Source organism: Poecilia reticulata, linkage group LG7 (assembly GCF_000633615.1).
Source record: "Poecilia reticulata strain Guanapo linkage group LG7, Guppy_female_1.0+MT, whole genome shotgun sequence".
Lineage (NCBI taxonomy): Eukaryota > Metazoa > Chordata > Actinopteri > Cyprinodontiformes > Poeciliidae > Poecilia > Poecilia reticulata.
In genome coordinates, this window is record NC_024337.1 from 1,037,553 (window position 1) to 1,054,844 (window position 17,292).

A 17,292-nucleotide genomic window follows, 5' to 3' on the forward strand; every position below is an offset into this window, starting at 1 on the left:
CAGCGTCCAAAAACAGAGGGAGCAGTCATCCAAACAATACCTCCAATATTCTGCCTCCATATTCATTTATTTTGTAAAAACATGCAACGGTTCTCCATTATTGTGGGATTTATCCATTCTCCTCAGTACATTTTTCTTCCATCCCAACTGATGCCTTCAGGGAGTCTGTTGTGTTTTTTACCTTCCTTTTATTCCTTTAGTCTTTAGTTTGTCTTTTATTTCCTTTAGCTCATCTTTTTTTGTTATTTTTCTAAGATTAGAATCGGCTCGTGAGCATTCTGACAGCATCTGTGACTGCTTAAAATTTTGACTGTCAGCCTCACTGACTAACAGTCTGCTTCACTGAGCTTCCTGGCATTGATTCTGTCTCTTATCAGTTTTCTTTCCTCTTTCTTTGTGAGAAAAAAAATATCAGCAATTATGTAGAGGAGTTAACAAAGTTATTTTACTTCACAAGTTTTTAGTTACGAAACGATAGCACTGATCACACAGATAAAAAACCTGTTTTAATGGTTACCATGCTAACAAGTGTGGTTTTAGTGTTACTGTGATGTTTTGAGGTAATTTACCATGTATGTATTCACAGAACATTCACAATTTTATAGAAAATAATTGTTCAGAGAAAAAATGCAACTGTTACTGTTGAGGATATGTTCCTAGAACAGTGGTTCTTAACCTTTTTTGAGGTACCAAACCCACCAGTTTCATATGCGCATTCACTGAACCCTTCTGTAGTGATAATTTTTTCCCCCAAATTCAAGACATAGGGGTGACCCAACTAGAGTCTAGTTGGGTCACCCCAAGATCACCAAGTCTTCTTAAAAGGTAGAGTCTCTGAGAACAGTTCTTCAAAATATAATCAGTGTTTTCAGCAAAGTTGAGCTGACTGTCCAGGAACGACCCAAGGTATTTAATATTTGCCACAGTTTCAACAGGTTGGCCATCGAGAGAAACTGGAACCACTTTAAGATTTTGTTTAGATCATTTAATTAGCTCTACATTCTTAAGAGAATGAAAAACTAATAAATAATAAAGACTTTGCGGTATTCTGATTTAGTAATGTACTTAGTTGTGTTACCACCCTCACGCCACTAGAGGCAGTACCAACCCCGAAAAGATGCGCCTAAGGAGCAGATTTAGAAGTACACCGAAAGCTACAGAATTTGGTAAAAACTGTGAGCTTTTCTGAAGTAATTAAAGACACAAGTTCAAATCCATGCTGGGAGTGGAGCTCCTTCAATCAGGGCTCCTCCGCAGCTCTGATTGGTTAAGCAATGTAACGTGATCCTCTGCAGCAAGTGATGGCAAAGCGGGGCGTCATCACGACTTTACACAAGTGTGTCTTTACCTCCGCGGCAGAGGCTCCGCCGAACCCCTGAGACCGACTCAACGAACCCCTGGGGTTCGATCGAACCCAGGTTAAGAACCACTGTATTAGAAACATCTTGGATTTTTCTACAGCAGGTTTGTCAAAGAAGTCCAGAGAGGAAAAGTCCATTTTTAACTTGTTAGCAAGAAGAACATGGGGTAAACTGTTGCTAAGGTAATTGAACATAAATATCTAAACCAAGAGTACAAGAAAAACTCTGTAAAAAAAACATAGGAAGATTCGAGGAGCTAAATGGTACTGGTGACGCTAACTGTTTGGCGAAGAGTTGTCATCGTGCAGAGTCTTAACCCTCCCACAGTCTTAACCTGCCATCACTGAAATGATGGTCAGATAATGAGGAGGTGGTGAGGGGTCAGGGATAGTGCTGTCAGATCTTCACTTCCTGAAACTACACACACAAAAAAAAACAGAGTGAGAAATTTATGGAGTTCAAACGACTCCATCACTTAAATCCCCAGTGATGTTGATGAGGCGGTTACCGACAGGTGTGCTGTCTAACAGCAGGTCAGCAAAAGGCTATGCATCAGAGATCCTCTATAATAGGAAAACTCACACTCACCCAAAAAAAACCACACTCACACACTGGATCGTGACAATTACTGTTTAGTTTTTTCTAGAATTACCATTTTAAAATGAAAAATATTAAAACCCCTTAAATACGGGAGATAACACCTTACTGGATCCGTCCGTCCGTCCGTCTGTCCTGGATCTCTCAAATTAAGTGTTTGTGATATTAAACAGACATATTTTTTTTTACATTATTATCCCTATAATATTAATAATAATATACATCAACAGGTCATTGGAATATTGTTGCAGTTTCTCATTTAGTTGTCTCATAGTATGAAGACTTTTGGAAAAGAGTAAAATAGCTTTTTGGCTGTTGGTATGCCATCCTCTCAACATTTTCCTTTTCTTTTACACTCATATTTTTCTATGATTGTATTAATAAAACTCTTGATATGGCTCAGCTCTGCTTCCCTGTTGCTTACATAGCATTCTGCTGTCAGTGATTTCTCTTTGATACAAATGTTTGCTATCACMATAGGACAATTACAGTGTGCTTGATGGTGTTTGAAGTGGGATTAGTTGTTGCATTTGCTTTTTAATATTCATACATCCTATCAATGATTTACAACATCCTTGTATCACTGTTGAAGTTAATCTGAAGGGTAGAAACTACTCGTTTATGATTTTTTTTTTTTTTACATATTTAGATTTCAGAGAAAGTAAAACAGTTTAAATCTTGTATCCTGGTATGATATGTGAAGATGTAACAGTTTTGACCTGCGACCCAAAGAAGCTTCTTTAATCTTGACTGAGTTGAATCTTATTTGGTGAAGCACTCTAAAAAACACCAGTTTTTCCCCCTTTATTGTCTTTTATTTTACCTAAAGCAAAAAAGCTCAATTTCCTTGCCTCTGTTAACATAATAAAATATGCTGTCTTGGCCAATTTGCTCTTGGTTGAAAAGCATCAAGAAGGTGGCTGTTTAAAGTGCTGAACTCTGTTATCTCACTTTAATCCATCAAACAGTGTTACAGTACAGTATGGTGGGAGATGCTGCCTCGGGCTGCTGGTTTGGTGAGCACAGAAGGAATAAGAATATGCTGTGGTGGGTTTCTTTAAGCCAAACATGCCTAATATCCATAAAAGCCTCATTAATATGGCAACGGGGCTCTCTTTCCAAATTGGCTTGCACTCTTTTTTTTTTTTCTTTTTTTAACCAGTCACAGCTATATTCAATATTCAGTGTTTAATAAAAAAAATGAGCAGATCCTCCTGAGAGATGATCATTTGTAAGAAAGGGTTTTAGGCTGGTTGATGAGAACAAAGGAAGCTGGAGTGGCGCTGGATTAGCGTGCAGTGTGGTAGGACACTGTTGGGAAGGGAAAAGAAAACAGATTCATCATAATGGACACGAGGGAATTTATCCAAATTGCGTTGCCAAAGGCATTTTTAGTCACTTATAAATCTGCATGTTTTTTCTATGGATTGAAGAGATGATGATATATTGTTTTCTAGCATTCAGGTTAAGTAATGATTCACAGACATGAGCCGCATGTTTTTATTTTTCTAATGAGTTTGTATCGCAAAATGCAATCCCTTCATACGAAAGACAAAGGTTAGCTCCAGTGGTTAGTTCCAGCTTCTTTAATCATCTACTGCTGCCTTCCCAGCAGAGCTGTCTTATCTTCTTGGTGGAGCCTCTTGCTGAAGGGGAAGAGCTCTGCAGAAGTTACATTGTCATTTCAATGATTTCATTTTGTGTGATCATCTCAATAAAATGTAATTCCTGAACTGACATCTTTTTTGGGTTTGACCACCAGGTGCTGGTCAAACCCAAAACTGGATTGTGGCTCATTGCAGTTGATTAAAAATAATATTCCTTCTTTATTCAGCTGCAAATTAATTTTTCTGCTTCATTCATGCCGCGCCACCTCACATTATATCATATAGTATTATAGTTTATTGTTTCATGTTATATCTTGTAGGCTCATACTGTATTATGTCGTGTTGCATTATGTATTGTATTGTATTGTATTCCATTGTACCATTGTAATACACCATAGTGCACGATACAATGTTTCACATTATATTGTGACATATCCATCCATCCATCCATTTTCTTTACACCCTTGTCCCTCAGTGGGGTTGGGAGTGGTAATCACAGTGTTTTACATTGTGTTGTACATAGTTGATTTAAAACATTGAATTTGAATGAATGGTGATGGAAAGTTGAAGTTAATGTTTGTTGTTTATTTATGTTTCCTCTCTTTGTATTCTTCCACCAGGACTGCCCTCAGATCCTGCCCTCCACTCAGATCTACATTCCAGCTGGGGTAATGAGGCCGATCACCCTGCTGGCTCAGAACCTGCCCCAGCCTCAGTCCGGACAGCAAAACTACGAGTGCATCTTTCACATCCAGGGCAGCACGCACAACGTCCCGGCGCTGAGGTTCAACAGCTCCAGCATCCAGTGTCAGAAGACCACGGTAAGATCAGCGTGAAAACTCACACACCTTCCAGGAAGTCATGAGTTTTTGTGTATTTTGTGTTGCTGTCACGTTATAGAAGTCGGTGAAGTCGTGAGGCGTTTGACCAATTCCAGTTCTGAGCTAACGTAGCACGCGACCAGTCCAGTGAGGAACCGGGCAGCAGAAAGTGTTGGGGGAGGAAGCGATGTGTGGCTTTGGCAGCGTCGCCAACCTCCTTTCCATCAGCTTGTCCCACACCTGAAAGCTGCTGCACCTCATTTAGCTGACTTCTGCATTACCACAGGTTCACGTTGCTGATTTGCGACCTCCCGGCGCTTCTGAACTCTACAAAAGAAAAGATCGAGCACCGGGCGCTGTGATCCTTGAATTCTTTCTGCCTCTGATGTTGGACGGTGACTCAAAAATAGTTCATGGGCATATCATTGAAGTTGATTTCCAGATCATAATGATAGCTCCTGCAGTTCTTTTGTGCTTCAGAGAAGTAAATCATGCATATTTAGTCACTCGCCTTCCTGTAATTGCTTCACGGAAGTGATTGTGCTTTTAGGTTTGACTTTTAGGGTTGTTATTACCAGTTTTTTTGGCAGATTTGTCCTTTAATGACATGTCTGCTCTGAAGCCTTTCAAATATTGAATGAGCTGTAAAAACAGTAAGTGCTGTTCATCAAGCTGAATATTTAAATAGCATGGTTCTAAAGGAATTCTGGCCTTTACTCTCATTACTTTGAATGACATTTCTATTCCTTAGGCAAAGTAAGACACAGGCTTTTTGTTAGTTCTGGAGTCCTTCTCAGGCATTAATCAAACGCCTTCTAAGAAAAAAAGTGTACAGTGCTGTGAAAAAGTTTCCATTGTGATTTTATGTGATAGATAAACACAAAGTAGAGCATGACTCTAAAATTATAATGATACATTGGTTCCAAAGTTTTCAGAATTTAAAATCTGAAACGTTTTGCATGCCTGGGTATTCAATCTCCTTTACTGTGACAGTAAAAGCGTAACCAGTTGGCTTCGGATAGTGGTGGGCACCGCTAAGTAAAGCATAAAAATGAGTAAAGTGCTGTACCAATATGGTATATAGCGAACGCTAATGCTAGTGTGCTAAATTCAACCATGTTGAAACTTGTTGCTTTGCCTTCTAGTGTGTCAAATTTGTAAGTACACACCTTACTGAATGGTTACACTTCGGAAAGTGATTCTTTAAAAGACCTAGAACTGCTGTTTTAGTTTAGTAGCTGTTGAGTATCGCAAAGTTTACGCGTTTACAGAATAAACATCAACAAAACGTCACACAGTCAATAACCACAATGTCAACACAGATGTTAAACTTTGTACAACTGAAAGTTTACCAAACAGTCACGTAATTTAGCCCTTTAAAAGTCATCGTTCAATCATTAACAATTTACTAAAGTTCACTGATAGCAGCTGCTGCTAAAAAATATGGACTGGTAAAGCTTAGCACTTTTGCGTTTTTGCTAACTCAGCCAAAAATGAGCCACCTTATTACCTGGGGAAGATTTTTTGCAACCCACATTGTGTCTGCTTGGACAGTGTGAGACATGTTTTATTTCTCATCTTAACTAATCTTGTCATTTTCATTGTGCTTCTATACAAAGACAATAAAGGCATTCTGATTCTGACTGTTAGCACATTAGTGGACTAGCAGAAGTGTGCCCACCACTGCCATTCAAATTTAAATAGTTAGTTATTAGAGCTGTTTAATCTAATCTCAGTATCAATGCATTTCTTCTGCAAAGACCTCAAAGGTTTATTTAAGAAACTTGGCGACCAGGAAGATGCAGTAAGCATGTAGAAGAAGGCGCTTTGGACAAATGAGGCCAAAATGTAATTTATTTGCAGAGTTATAAAATTAGAAGATTCTGCACTTCATCCTGACCATACATGCTCCATGTAGTGTGGGATGGCCTCTCCTCAGCAGGGTCAAGGCAGCTGATCAGAGTTCATTTGAAAATAATTGGAGGTAAATACAAGGCAATTTTCTTGGCAGACCAAATTTCTGCCAAGAAAATTTAAAATTTTCTTGAATCTCAGAAATGTTCTAGAAAATAGCTTGGCAATGTCAGAGTTTCAAGTTAAAATTATAAATTCCAAATTTTGGACTTTTGAAACTCAGAAATGTACACGTTTTTTCTTGAAAATTTCTGAGCTTAATTTTAAGATTTTTGAGTTTTTTCTAGCAAATTTACAACTTTTCAAAGTTAAAAATTTCTTTTAGTTTTTTTTTTTTTTTGGAGAAAATTTTGATTTTTTTTGCCTGAAATTTACTTTATTTTCTGTCTCCAATGCCATCATACAATCACAAGAGTATAAAACGGACCAGTCAAAGTAGACATTGACAGTCTTTCACAAGAATTTCTATTAAAATTTGCTCCCCCTTCAAACTGTCTCAAAAATATTTTGTAGGTCTATAACAATCAATTCCAACGAAATAAATTGGTCTGTTTTATGAACACTTGTACTTGCCTCACTATGCCTTTAAGAGTGCAGAATGAAGAAGCTCCTCCCACCTCACCAGAACCAACACTGCAGTTAGTTTTGGAGCACAGTGCAGGTTTTCATTCCCAGTCTTATAACCGACTCTGATACATTCATTACGACACCTCTGCTACTGCTGATGTTATAGGAAAGAGTCAGAGACATGCCTCTGCAGAACTCAAGGCAAAACCAGATGAATTCATACACAGAAAACACACACACACTCAAACACACTCCTGCATTCAAGTCTTCATTCCTCAGTGCACATCAATGTTTTATAAAATCCCAGCATTATCTCCACAAGAGTCAAGGAAAATAGGAAACGCACAGGTCTCAACACAACTTTGCAGCTGTTGATTTAGGTAGATACCAGAGGCTGAGCTCGGTGGAGTGAGTATGCCCCCCTTCCCCCTCATCCCCGCCTGTCTGCTCGTCAGGTGGGACTGTGATAGGATCCAATTAGAGGGAGTTGTAGATAAAATGATGATGAATTGCGGTGGCGTGGTAGACTGACGGACACAGATACACATGCACACGAAGATAGACTCGTATAAGGTGAAAAAAAAGCCAAATGAAGCAAAATAGACAGAGAGACAAGGAGGAGGTGAGGGGATTAGATGGAAACGGCGACAGTGCTGTATAGAAATGGATGGAGGCAAAGAAGAGAGTATAAGGGAAAAACAGACCCAAGTTCAACAAGCAAACAGGGGGAAACAAACAAATGAGGCAGAAACAGATGGAGATGGGAAGTTTTTCCTGGAATAAAATGGGTGGGGAAAGAAAAAGAAATCACGATCCATTAAAAAGTGGAACAACTGAGAAAAAACAGAACAGCAGAGAAAGGGGGGGGGAGCAGCCTGGTTAGGGTAGAAAGTTGTTCAACCGTGCAACGCTGCTTTGATAAAAAACTCATTTCTTTTGGACTCTTAACTGGTGACGACAAATTTATCAGCCACACACGCTGGTGAAAATGTGAAAAATACAAACAAACTAAAATACATTTCCAGATCAGTGCTGTAGCATCTCACAGTGTAAAACATGGTAAAATCAAACATTTAATTTGAGTTCATTTCTTCAGCTGAGGAAAAAAAAATCTAATTTAAGACATAATAAGCTAATTCAGTAGTTGAAAAGCCATTGGTAAATCTCTCTGAAATAAGTGTAACATTTTTTATGTGTACTATGCTGCGTTAAGTTGATCTGAGTGCAGCGCTAGGGTGTAAAAAAGACGTTACACACTGGTGTGTTTCTTCTAGCCACTCACCACCAGGCTGAAGTCGCCATACTTATCTTACCACCAGCCACAGCTTGTTGTGGTCTCCAAGTCTCTACAACCATAAAACTGAATCTCAAAAATGCCAATAGGTTTTTTGAGAGTACTGTGAGAAAAAGCGCTTTCTGTTCTACCATGAAACATAAACTTCTCCAAAACTTGTGTGGGAATTTGATTTCAGAGGAGACTAATATCAGTCTGGCAATATTCTAGATTCATGTGAGCTTTAAATAAAATAAAATGGGATGTGGTCAATATAGAGCGTTACAATTTGTTTAATTGCGTTTTTGCTATTAAGCCATAAATGAAGTAGACTTTACTATAGTAGCTGATGTTAACTTAGGCGTGATGAAAATTAGCAACATGTAGCATAATAAGGCATAATAACAAGTAAGTATTCTGTTGTATTCTGTGACTCCATGCAGTTAGCGTTAACTAACTGCTTATATACTCTTGCTAGCTGGCTAGGTTTTTTGCATCTATCATGAGTAGACTGTTCCCGGTATTTGTTTTTTTCAGACTTTGTGTCCTAAATTGTTATCTTTGTCATTAAAAAGGTCTTAAAAAGTCCAAAATTTGACCTGCTGAAGCCTGAAGAAACCCTGTAGTTCCACAAAGAAGTAACATTTCTGAACCAAAATAATATTAATAAAAGAGACTTTTCTTTGCAGATTTATCTCCATTAAAGCCATTAAAACATCTGTAATCATCCTAGTAAGTCTTTTTTTTTTCTTATGCCAGGTGGAAATTTGTTTGCTCTTTCTTTATTTACTACATTACCCAGATAAAAGACAAAATGTGTTTAGTTATAGTAGAAACAGAAGCTGCAGAGGATCAATAGATGGAAATCCATCTGCGATTGGGAAGCGGCACTCCGGCCAGCATTGTGTTCGGTATTCTCAGCAGGGAGGAGTGAGTTTATGTATCACGGCTCGCCTGCGACTCTTGGGTAGCCGAGGGTAATAAATCACAGGGAAAATTAGCCAGCAGTGGATGTACACTCATCCGTTCAATCTTACTGTCTCTTTGTGCATTATTTAGCCCCTCACCAAACAGTGAAACATTGAACTTGCTAAGTCAGATACACCAGGGAACTGCGAAACGCATCGATGCAGAGACGAGAGAGAGAGTGTTCACAAGACACACAGGACGCAGGCGGGCTGCGGGGGATACCTCTGGGTTTTTTTCCACAAACACACACGCACGCACCCCTACACACACACACACACATTTCCTCCCCAGGGGTTTGGAAGCCCAACATGAAGCAGACATATGGAGATTCTCCACATGATCTTCTTCCTAATCATGTGGAGCAGACAGAGACTGTAGCATCAGCAACGACCAAGAATTTGCTTTACATGATTTATTGCACTGACACACATAGATAGGCCTTGTGTGTGTGAAACTATGTATGTGTGCGTTTACTTCCTGCTGCAAGTCCATGCATCTGGCACACTCTGGCACAGCCAATTTGGGAAGATGAATGCCTCTGGGTGTGTGTGCGTGTGTGTGTGTGTGCGTGTGTGCGTGYGCGYGTGTGTGTGYGTGTGTGYGYGYRGGGGTGTGCGTGTGTGTGTGTGCGTGTGCGTGAGTGTCTGAAAATGTATCTTAATCTGACTGGTGTCAGGCAGGAATCTGGTATTCACTTTGGGATTCATAATGATTTATTTGAAGGGTCTAATGATGACACATCTTCAATTATTTAAAAAAAAAAAGATTATTTTGGATTTTTTTCTAATCCACAGGTTCAGAGAATAAATACAGGTTTGAATTTATCATACTGGGGATTTCAAATAAGATTTGGACAAACGTCTTTCAGCAAGATGCTTGCTTGGAAAGTCAATGGTCAACGGCAGCCAAGTTCAGGCTGAATATTACATCATTTCCTGCCATGTCAGCCATCTTTTTTTCTTTTTTTTTAGTGCAGTTAAAAGATTTGGAGGAAGTCCTCTGCCTGCTTTTTTATAGCTAAAACCATTCAAACCCACAGCATGATGCTACCTTCACCATACTTGAGAGATTATAACGTGTTGAAAGTCTCACCTTGACTGGTCCAATAATTCTTCACCATTGAGGTCATGAATCTTAATGTGTGTCTGGTCTAAACATAAAACATCCGCCCTTGGCATTTGGTTTGTCCATGAGGAAAAATACACTAATTTAGCTAATAGCAAGTTTGTCTTTTCATTGGTGTCCCAACAAAAATAACATTCCAAAACACACAATAAAATTGGAGCTTTTAGAAAGCCCTAAATGTAAAAATCTGTGTTTAAAAGTTTGATCAGTTCCATCAAATCAAGCAATTTAAATATTAATAGTAATAAAGAAGATCAGCCAGAATTATGTGTTTTGTGTGTATATATACAGTCATGGCCAAAAGTTTTGARAATGACACAAATATATTTTCACATGATCTGCTGCCCTCTGGTTTTCATGTATGTCAGATGTTTTCATCACATACAGAAATACAATTGCAATCATATTATGAGTAACAAAAGCTTTWATTGACAGAATGAGTTAATGCAGCAAGTCAATATTTGCAGTGTTGACCTCTCTTCTTCAGGACCTCCGCAATTCTCCCTGGCATGCTCTCAATCAACTTCTGGACCAAATCCTGACTGATAGCAGTCCATTCTTGCACAATCGATGCTTGCATTTTGTCAGAATTCCTAGGTTTTTGTTTGTCCACCCGTCTCTTGATGATTGACCACAAGTTTTCAATGGGATTAAGATCTGGGGAGTTTACAGGCTATGGACCCAAAATCTCTGTTTTGTTCCCTGAGTCAGTTAGTTATCACCTTTGCTTTACGGCAAGGTGCTCCATCATGCTGGAAAAGGCATTGTTCATCACCAAACTGCTCTTGGATGGTTGGGAGAAGTTGTTCTTGGAGGACATTCTGTTACCATTCTTTATTCATGGCTGTGTTTTTAGGCAAGACTGTGAGAGAGCCGACTCCCTTGGCTGAGAAGCAACCCCACATATGAATGGTTTCAGGATGCTTCACAGTTGGCAGGAGACAAGACTGGTGGTAGCGCTCACCTCGTCTTCTCCAACCAAGCTGTTTTCCAGATGTCCCAAACAATCGGAAAGAGGATCCATCAGAGAAAATGACTTTACCCCAATCCTCAGCAGTCCACTCCCTGTACCTTTTGCAGAATATCAGTCTGTCCCTGATGTTTTCCCTGGAGAGAAGTGGCTTTTCTGCTGCCCTCCTTGAGACCAGGCCTTGCTCCAAGAGTCTCCGCCTCACAGTGCGTGCAGATGCACTCACACCTGCCTGCTGCCATTCCTGAGCAAGCTCTGCACTGCTGGTAGCCCGATCCCGCAGCTGAAACACTTTTAAGAGACGGTCCTGGGGCTTGCTGGTCTTTCTTGGGCGCCCTGGAGCCTTTGTAGCAACAATGGAACCTTGAAGTTCTTGATGATTGTTGACTGTGGTGCAATCTTTCTAGCTGTGATACTCTTCCCTGTTAGGCCATTTTTGTAATGATGACTGCACATGTTTCTTTAGAGATAACCATGGTTCACAGAAGAGAAACAATGATGCCAAGCACCAGCCTCTTTTTAAAGTGTCCAGTGGTGTCATTCTTACTTAATCATGACAGATTGATTTCCAGCCCTGTCCTCATCAACACCCACACCTGTGTTAATGGAGCAATCACTGAAACGATGTTAGCTGGTCCTTTTAAGGCTGCAATGAAGTTGAAATGTGTTTTGGGGGATAAAGTTCATTTTCTGGGSAAATATTGACTTTGCAATTAATTGATGTTAAGCTGATCACTCTTTATAACATTCTGGAGTATATGCAAATTGCCATTATAAAAACTTAAGCGGTAGACTTTGTAAAAATTAACATTTGAATCATTCTCAAAACTTTTGGCCATGACTGTCTATTTGAGGCTGTAGTTTCAGAACCCTTGGCTTACAGCAAATCTACAATACATTTAAACCCAATTCATAGTTTTAAAAATCATTAATGTTGTCTCCTATTTTTTTTTAAAAAAGGTTTAAATGCAAAGTTAACCCACATATAACTTCATAAAATCAATAACTTTACAGACTCTTCATCAGACTGTTATGCAACAACAGAATGTGTCGAGTCAGAGGCTTCTTCAGATACACTGGAAAACAGTCTGCTACAGGAGATCCTTCCTGCCCACATCCATCAGCATCTTAGAAAAAACCTGGTTAATATGAGTTTCAACAACATAGTATCCCTCTTTTGGGATTAATAAACTATTCTTGAAAACTTCTGATCTACACTGAAGCAAACTTAGCAGTGAATAATAATTTTAAAGTAGATTACAAATGAGAATAATCTCCAGAGTTTGGGAAAGATGCGTCTTAAATTAGAGCTCTGAACTCTGGAAAAGTTTTTTATCCAGCCATGAATTTGTAATATTTGTTCATATGTTGCAAAACAATGAGGCAGTTTTACATTGTTTGTTTAGCCAGCCTCTGTTGAACTGAGTAGATACAGGATGAAATGCATGCTTTATATGTGTGCTAGCGGAGTATTTTAACACACAGACACACACACACACACACACACATACTCTGGTATCCTTCAACATGACTAATTACTCCGGTATGACCCACACACGGACGCGCAGCTCGACGTGCACAGCTGCTGGTTTTTCTGCCTCCTCTGGCCTCGCCTGCCAGCTGCTCTGTTTTGTTAACATCGGCACTTTTTTAGGCGCTTAGGCATATATGCGTACGCGCACACACACACACACACACACACCACAACCATATCTATTCATACAGTCCATGGAGACACGCAGTCCGTGGAGACGATTCATGTAGCGGGAGAATAAACGAGTGCAGGAGCAGATAACGAATGAACCTGAGCCAGGCTGCTGTGTTACTGTAATGAGGCCAGGGATGGCTTTGTGCTCACCTTGTACTTTCTGCACCTCCTCCCTACCCTCTCTTTTTTTACCCTCCTGTCACCTCGCCTCCCTCTCTTGTCCCCTCCCCATCCTCGCTCTGTCCCCCATGGTTACACTCCGTCTCCTCCCACTGTCATTGTGCTTTTTTCCTTTTTACTAGTTTTTCTCGTTCTTTTGGCGCCCGTCTTTCCCCTTCTGCTAATCCTGACTCTGTTCCTAACACCACTCCTCTTACTTCCTTTTCATCTGCACTGGAGCTGTCCTCCATGTTCATCCACACAACTTTCTTGAGGCATCCTCCTCCCCTTTTTTCTCCTCCTCTCCTCTCGCCTCCCTAGGGGGCCCGCACTATGAGTTGTCTCAGGTAGATTAATTACATGCAGTGACATAAAGGAGCTGGCCAGAGGCTTCAGTAATGAGTCTGATTACTCATTTCCAGCAGCTCTGGGGGCTCTAGGGAGGGAAGTCAGGACAGTAGGCCAGTAGAGGGGTGTCTCAGTACAACTTTAACCTACAGGGCTTCACCAGCACCGGGTTTGACACCACTTTAAGAGCAAAGGTACATTAGAAGTCACTGACTTGCCAAAAACTTTGGAACTTAGTAAGAGAATGAGTCACAATTAGAATTTGCAATTCTTTTGTTATTCATTTCAAGGAGCTAGTGTCCTTTTACACCACAATCAAGTAAATATGTTACTTTCAGTTGTCTGAAACTCCATCTTCAGGAAGTCACCACAACATGGCTCCTGTATTAACCATTTCACTGAGAAGTAGCTCCTATAATGAGTTGATCAGATGTGCAGTTCTACAAGGTTTTTGCTAATTGCTGCTGACTAGTTTGAAGGAGCAGAGTGGGGGAGGAGCTTCTCTGTGAGGTGAAGCTTGGCAACTGCAGCTGTGAGGAGGAGTTGCGCCTTGAAGGCGGAGCTAGGTCCAAACAGGCATTTTACACTGCTGAGTGGTTGCCATGGAGATTATAGGATTTCTCATACATGAAAGAATCAAAGCAACACTCCAGGAGTGTTTTTGATGAGGGAATAACATTATAACATGATGTAAACATCAAAAATGTCAAGTGTACATAATACTGCCCCTTAAAGAGAAGCAGCAAAAGCAAATTCGATGGATTAGCAGTGATGCCCTACAACTGATGATATCATCCAGAACATGTTGATAAAAATTAAGCTCTTAGGGTGTTATGCAACTGTCACAGTCAGAGGCATTGATTGTTTCAAGACTGACTGCTACTTCAGGTCCTTCCTGCCCACACCATGGACCCCTGATTGGTGATACCCACCTAATGTGGTGAGTGTCCGAACTTATTTATCACCACAAGTTGTTAAATCTTAACACATTTCTTCTGCACATGTCTTCAGTTTTTGTTGATTTTGATTACTTGAAATTTTAAGTATTGATTAAATAATGGAAAATAAATCATAGTAAACATGTCAGAAAAATAATCACATTTGTACGGTGTCCTAATCGCATTACATGACACGATCATTGTTTCATAAAAACGAGACATGTTGCTGTTGGATTTTCAACATGACACTTTTAGGGGAGAAAATGTCTCAAATTCAGGAAAATGTTATTAATAGTTTTATAATGTTTTAGTATTCACCAAAATACTAGCATTTCTTCTCTTATCAAGAAATGCTAAAATTAGCAAGAAATGCTAACATTTCTTGCTAATGTTAGCATTTACTTTATTTATGCATTTATTGCGTAAATGCTAAACCCTCTTAGGACACTTTTGTTTTTCGTAATGCCCCAAATATTTCTGTCACACTATCAAAAGTTGAACATACCACTAATATTACTTCACTTTATTTATAAAGAACCAAAGCAAAGAAGAATCCAGGCTAATATTAATGTTAGCTCAATAAAAAAGTGATTATAGCTGCTGTTTGTGTATTTCTAGTTCTGATATGTTCATAAAGGAGTTTATCAAATGGTTTCTAGGCTGCTCTCCACCTTTTCTTATTTCCCCGATCGTGTCTTCCTTTCTCTTCTTGTGTTCCATCATTAACATCAGTGTCCAACTTTTTCTGTTTGTCCCCACGGAAAGCGAGTGAGACAGCGGGTGACGCTCTGTGTCACAGTGCGGTTTGTTCCGGCATTTTAAACCATGTGACAGCATGAATAAAGCATGATGCGGTGGCCAGCAGGGTGGGCAGGGACTGACAGGGGGAACAAGCTCAGCCAGTGTTTTGGTGAAGGCAGACAAGTTGAAACCCTTAAAGTTTAATGGGGGCCGTGCCACAAAGATGGAGGAGTAGAGTCGAAGAAGTAGTGTGTGGGGGGGTCTTGTGGTTTTGCTAGGCTGCTGTACACACAACACTTGCCAGTGGGATGCAGAAGTGATGCTAATAATGTCAACAGCCTACCTTGTGTGTGGTAGGCTGTTGATGGGTAGGGAAGGTCACAATGTACTAGTGGGAAGCCGCTCCTTTGTGTCTTTGTTGAATTCTTCTCTTAAGAAGCTGTTGACCTCCCAGAATCCTATGGTTTAATTGGTCTGTGGTCACCTCATCTTCTTCATGTCTCAACAGAGGGCCACACTCCCACAGTGACTCCTCACAATATCTCTCTTCTCTTTGCCACTTCCTTCTCTTCATTGTGACAGCTTCACCCTAACTTTTCTCTTTACTGCCCATCTTTTTCAGGAATACCAGACTTTGGTTTAGTTGTTGGACGCACTGGCTTAGAGAAACCAAGATTCTTTAAATCATGTAGTAAAGTACACATATTGGATTGAGATCTGGGGTCTCATCAAAGGATTCATACTAAAAGTGTACGTATGCCCAATTGGCAAAAATGGCTTTCAGCAAAAAAAGAAAAACAATTCAGACTTAGAGACGCCTAAAGACAGTTATAACATCAGCCTTCTATCACCTGAAGAACATTTCCAGGATTAGAGGACTAATGTCTCAGCAAGACCTGAACTAAAGATAAATGTATGGGGAAACTCATCCAGGCGTTTATCTTTAGTCATATTGATTACTGCAACAGTGTCTTCACAGGTCTGCCCAACAAATCAATGGTCCATCAGCAGCTGATCCAGAACACTGCTGCTTGGGTTCTGACTAAAACCAGGAAGATAGAGAACATCACCCAGTTCTAAAGTCTTTCTACTGAGAGACTAGACTTTAAAATACTGTTAGTAGTTTAGAAAACACTGATTGGCTTACGACCACAGTACATTAAAGATCTGCTGTTGTATCAACCTTCCAGACGTCTCAGGTCTTCTGGTTCTGTTCTGCTCTGCATCCCCAGAACCAGAACCAAACATCCTTTGCTTAGTATATCAATGTTGAGGGGAACATTGATCAACATATTTGATATATGTTGATGATTTTGATGATGGCATTTGATAAAATGTAACGTTTATTGCTTGTTGGATAATTTGTGACTGTATGATGTTTTTATGATGTAAAAACATACAGTTTTGAACTGTCTCGTTGATTAAATGTTCTGTACAAATAAACTTGATATGACTATGAACTGCTTTCTAGAAGTTCAAGTTGTATCAGGAGTTTACGTATGTGTGTGTGTGCGTGTGTGCGCGTGCGAGTGTGTGTCCCACACGGGATGGTTGAGCTCCATCTACCAAATCCAGTGTGTCAGTGAGCAAATTGGAAATGCCAATTTCAATTTCCTCTGCTCTGCATCTTATCTGTCTTTTTCCCCCTCATCCCACCACTTAGCTTGTGCTTAAACGACTAAAGGACCTTTTCACACACGTCACCGTTCGATTTCTGGCTGCCTCCACACCTCTGCTGCACCCTCATCCTTCCTCCCCTTCTTCTTCTCGTCAACGTCTCGTCTCTCCGCATCCTCCGTTTCCATCCGTTTCTGCTTCTCTGAGCCCGTTTGGCCGTAACCCGTATTTTCAGCATATTTATGGAACATGTCTGTTTGGAAGATTTGGATTTATACGTGCGCGTGTTCTTGGGGCTATGTCGCAGGCATCTGGGAAGAGCGGCCCTGGCTGAATCACTATGCAAATGAAACAATTTCTCCCAGAGTTTGCCCAATTTGCATTGCATCCCATCATGAATCACCAATTTCTCTCACACTCTTTGTGTCTGTTTTTATTTATTTATTTTTTCTGTTTGCAGTATGACTATGAAGGCGGTGGCATCAGCGACCTGCCGGTTGACCTCTCCGTGGTGTGGAACGGGAACTTTGTCATTGACAACCCGTTCAACATTCAAGGTAAGAGAACAGTTCTTGTT

General features: G+C 40.1%; 1 protein-coding gene across 3 annotated transcripts in view; it reads left to right on the top strand.

The window, feature by feature from the left end:
- LOC103466867 (plexin-A1-like) overlaps nt 1–17,292 on the top strand; it is a 331,178-nt gene that overhangs the window by 223,067 nt on the left and 90,819 nt on the right. For all 3 annotated transcript variants that reach the window (XM_008412750.2, XM_008412753.2, XM_017305775.1), the window contains exons 10-11: nt 4,186–4,386; nt 17,176–17,272. In XM_008412750.2, the coding sequence (XP_008410972.1) occupies nt 4,186–4,386; nt 17,176–17,272 (298 nt within the window). The remainder of the gene's footprint in view (nt 1–4,185; nt 4,387–17,175; nt 17,273–17,292) is intronic.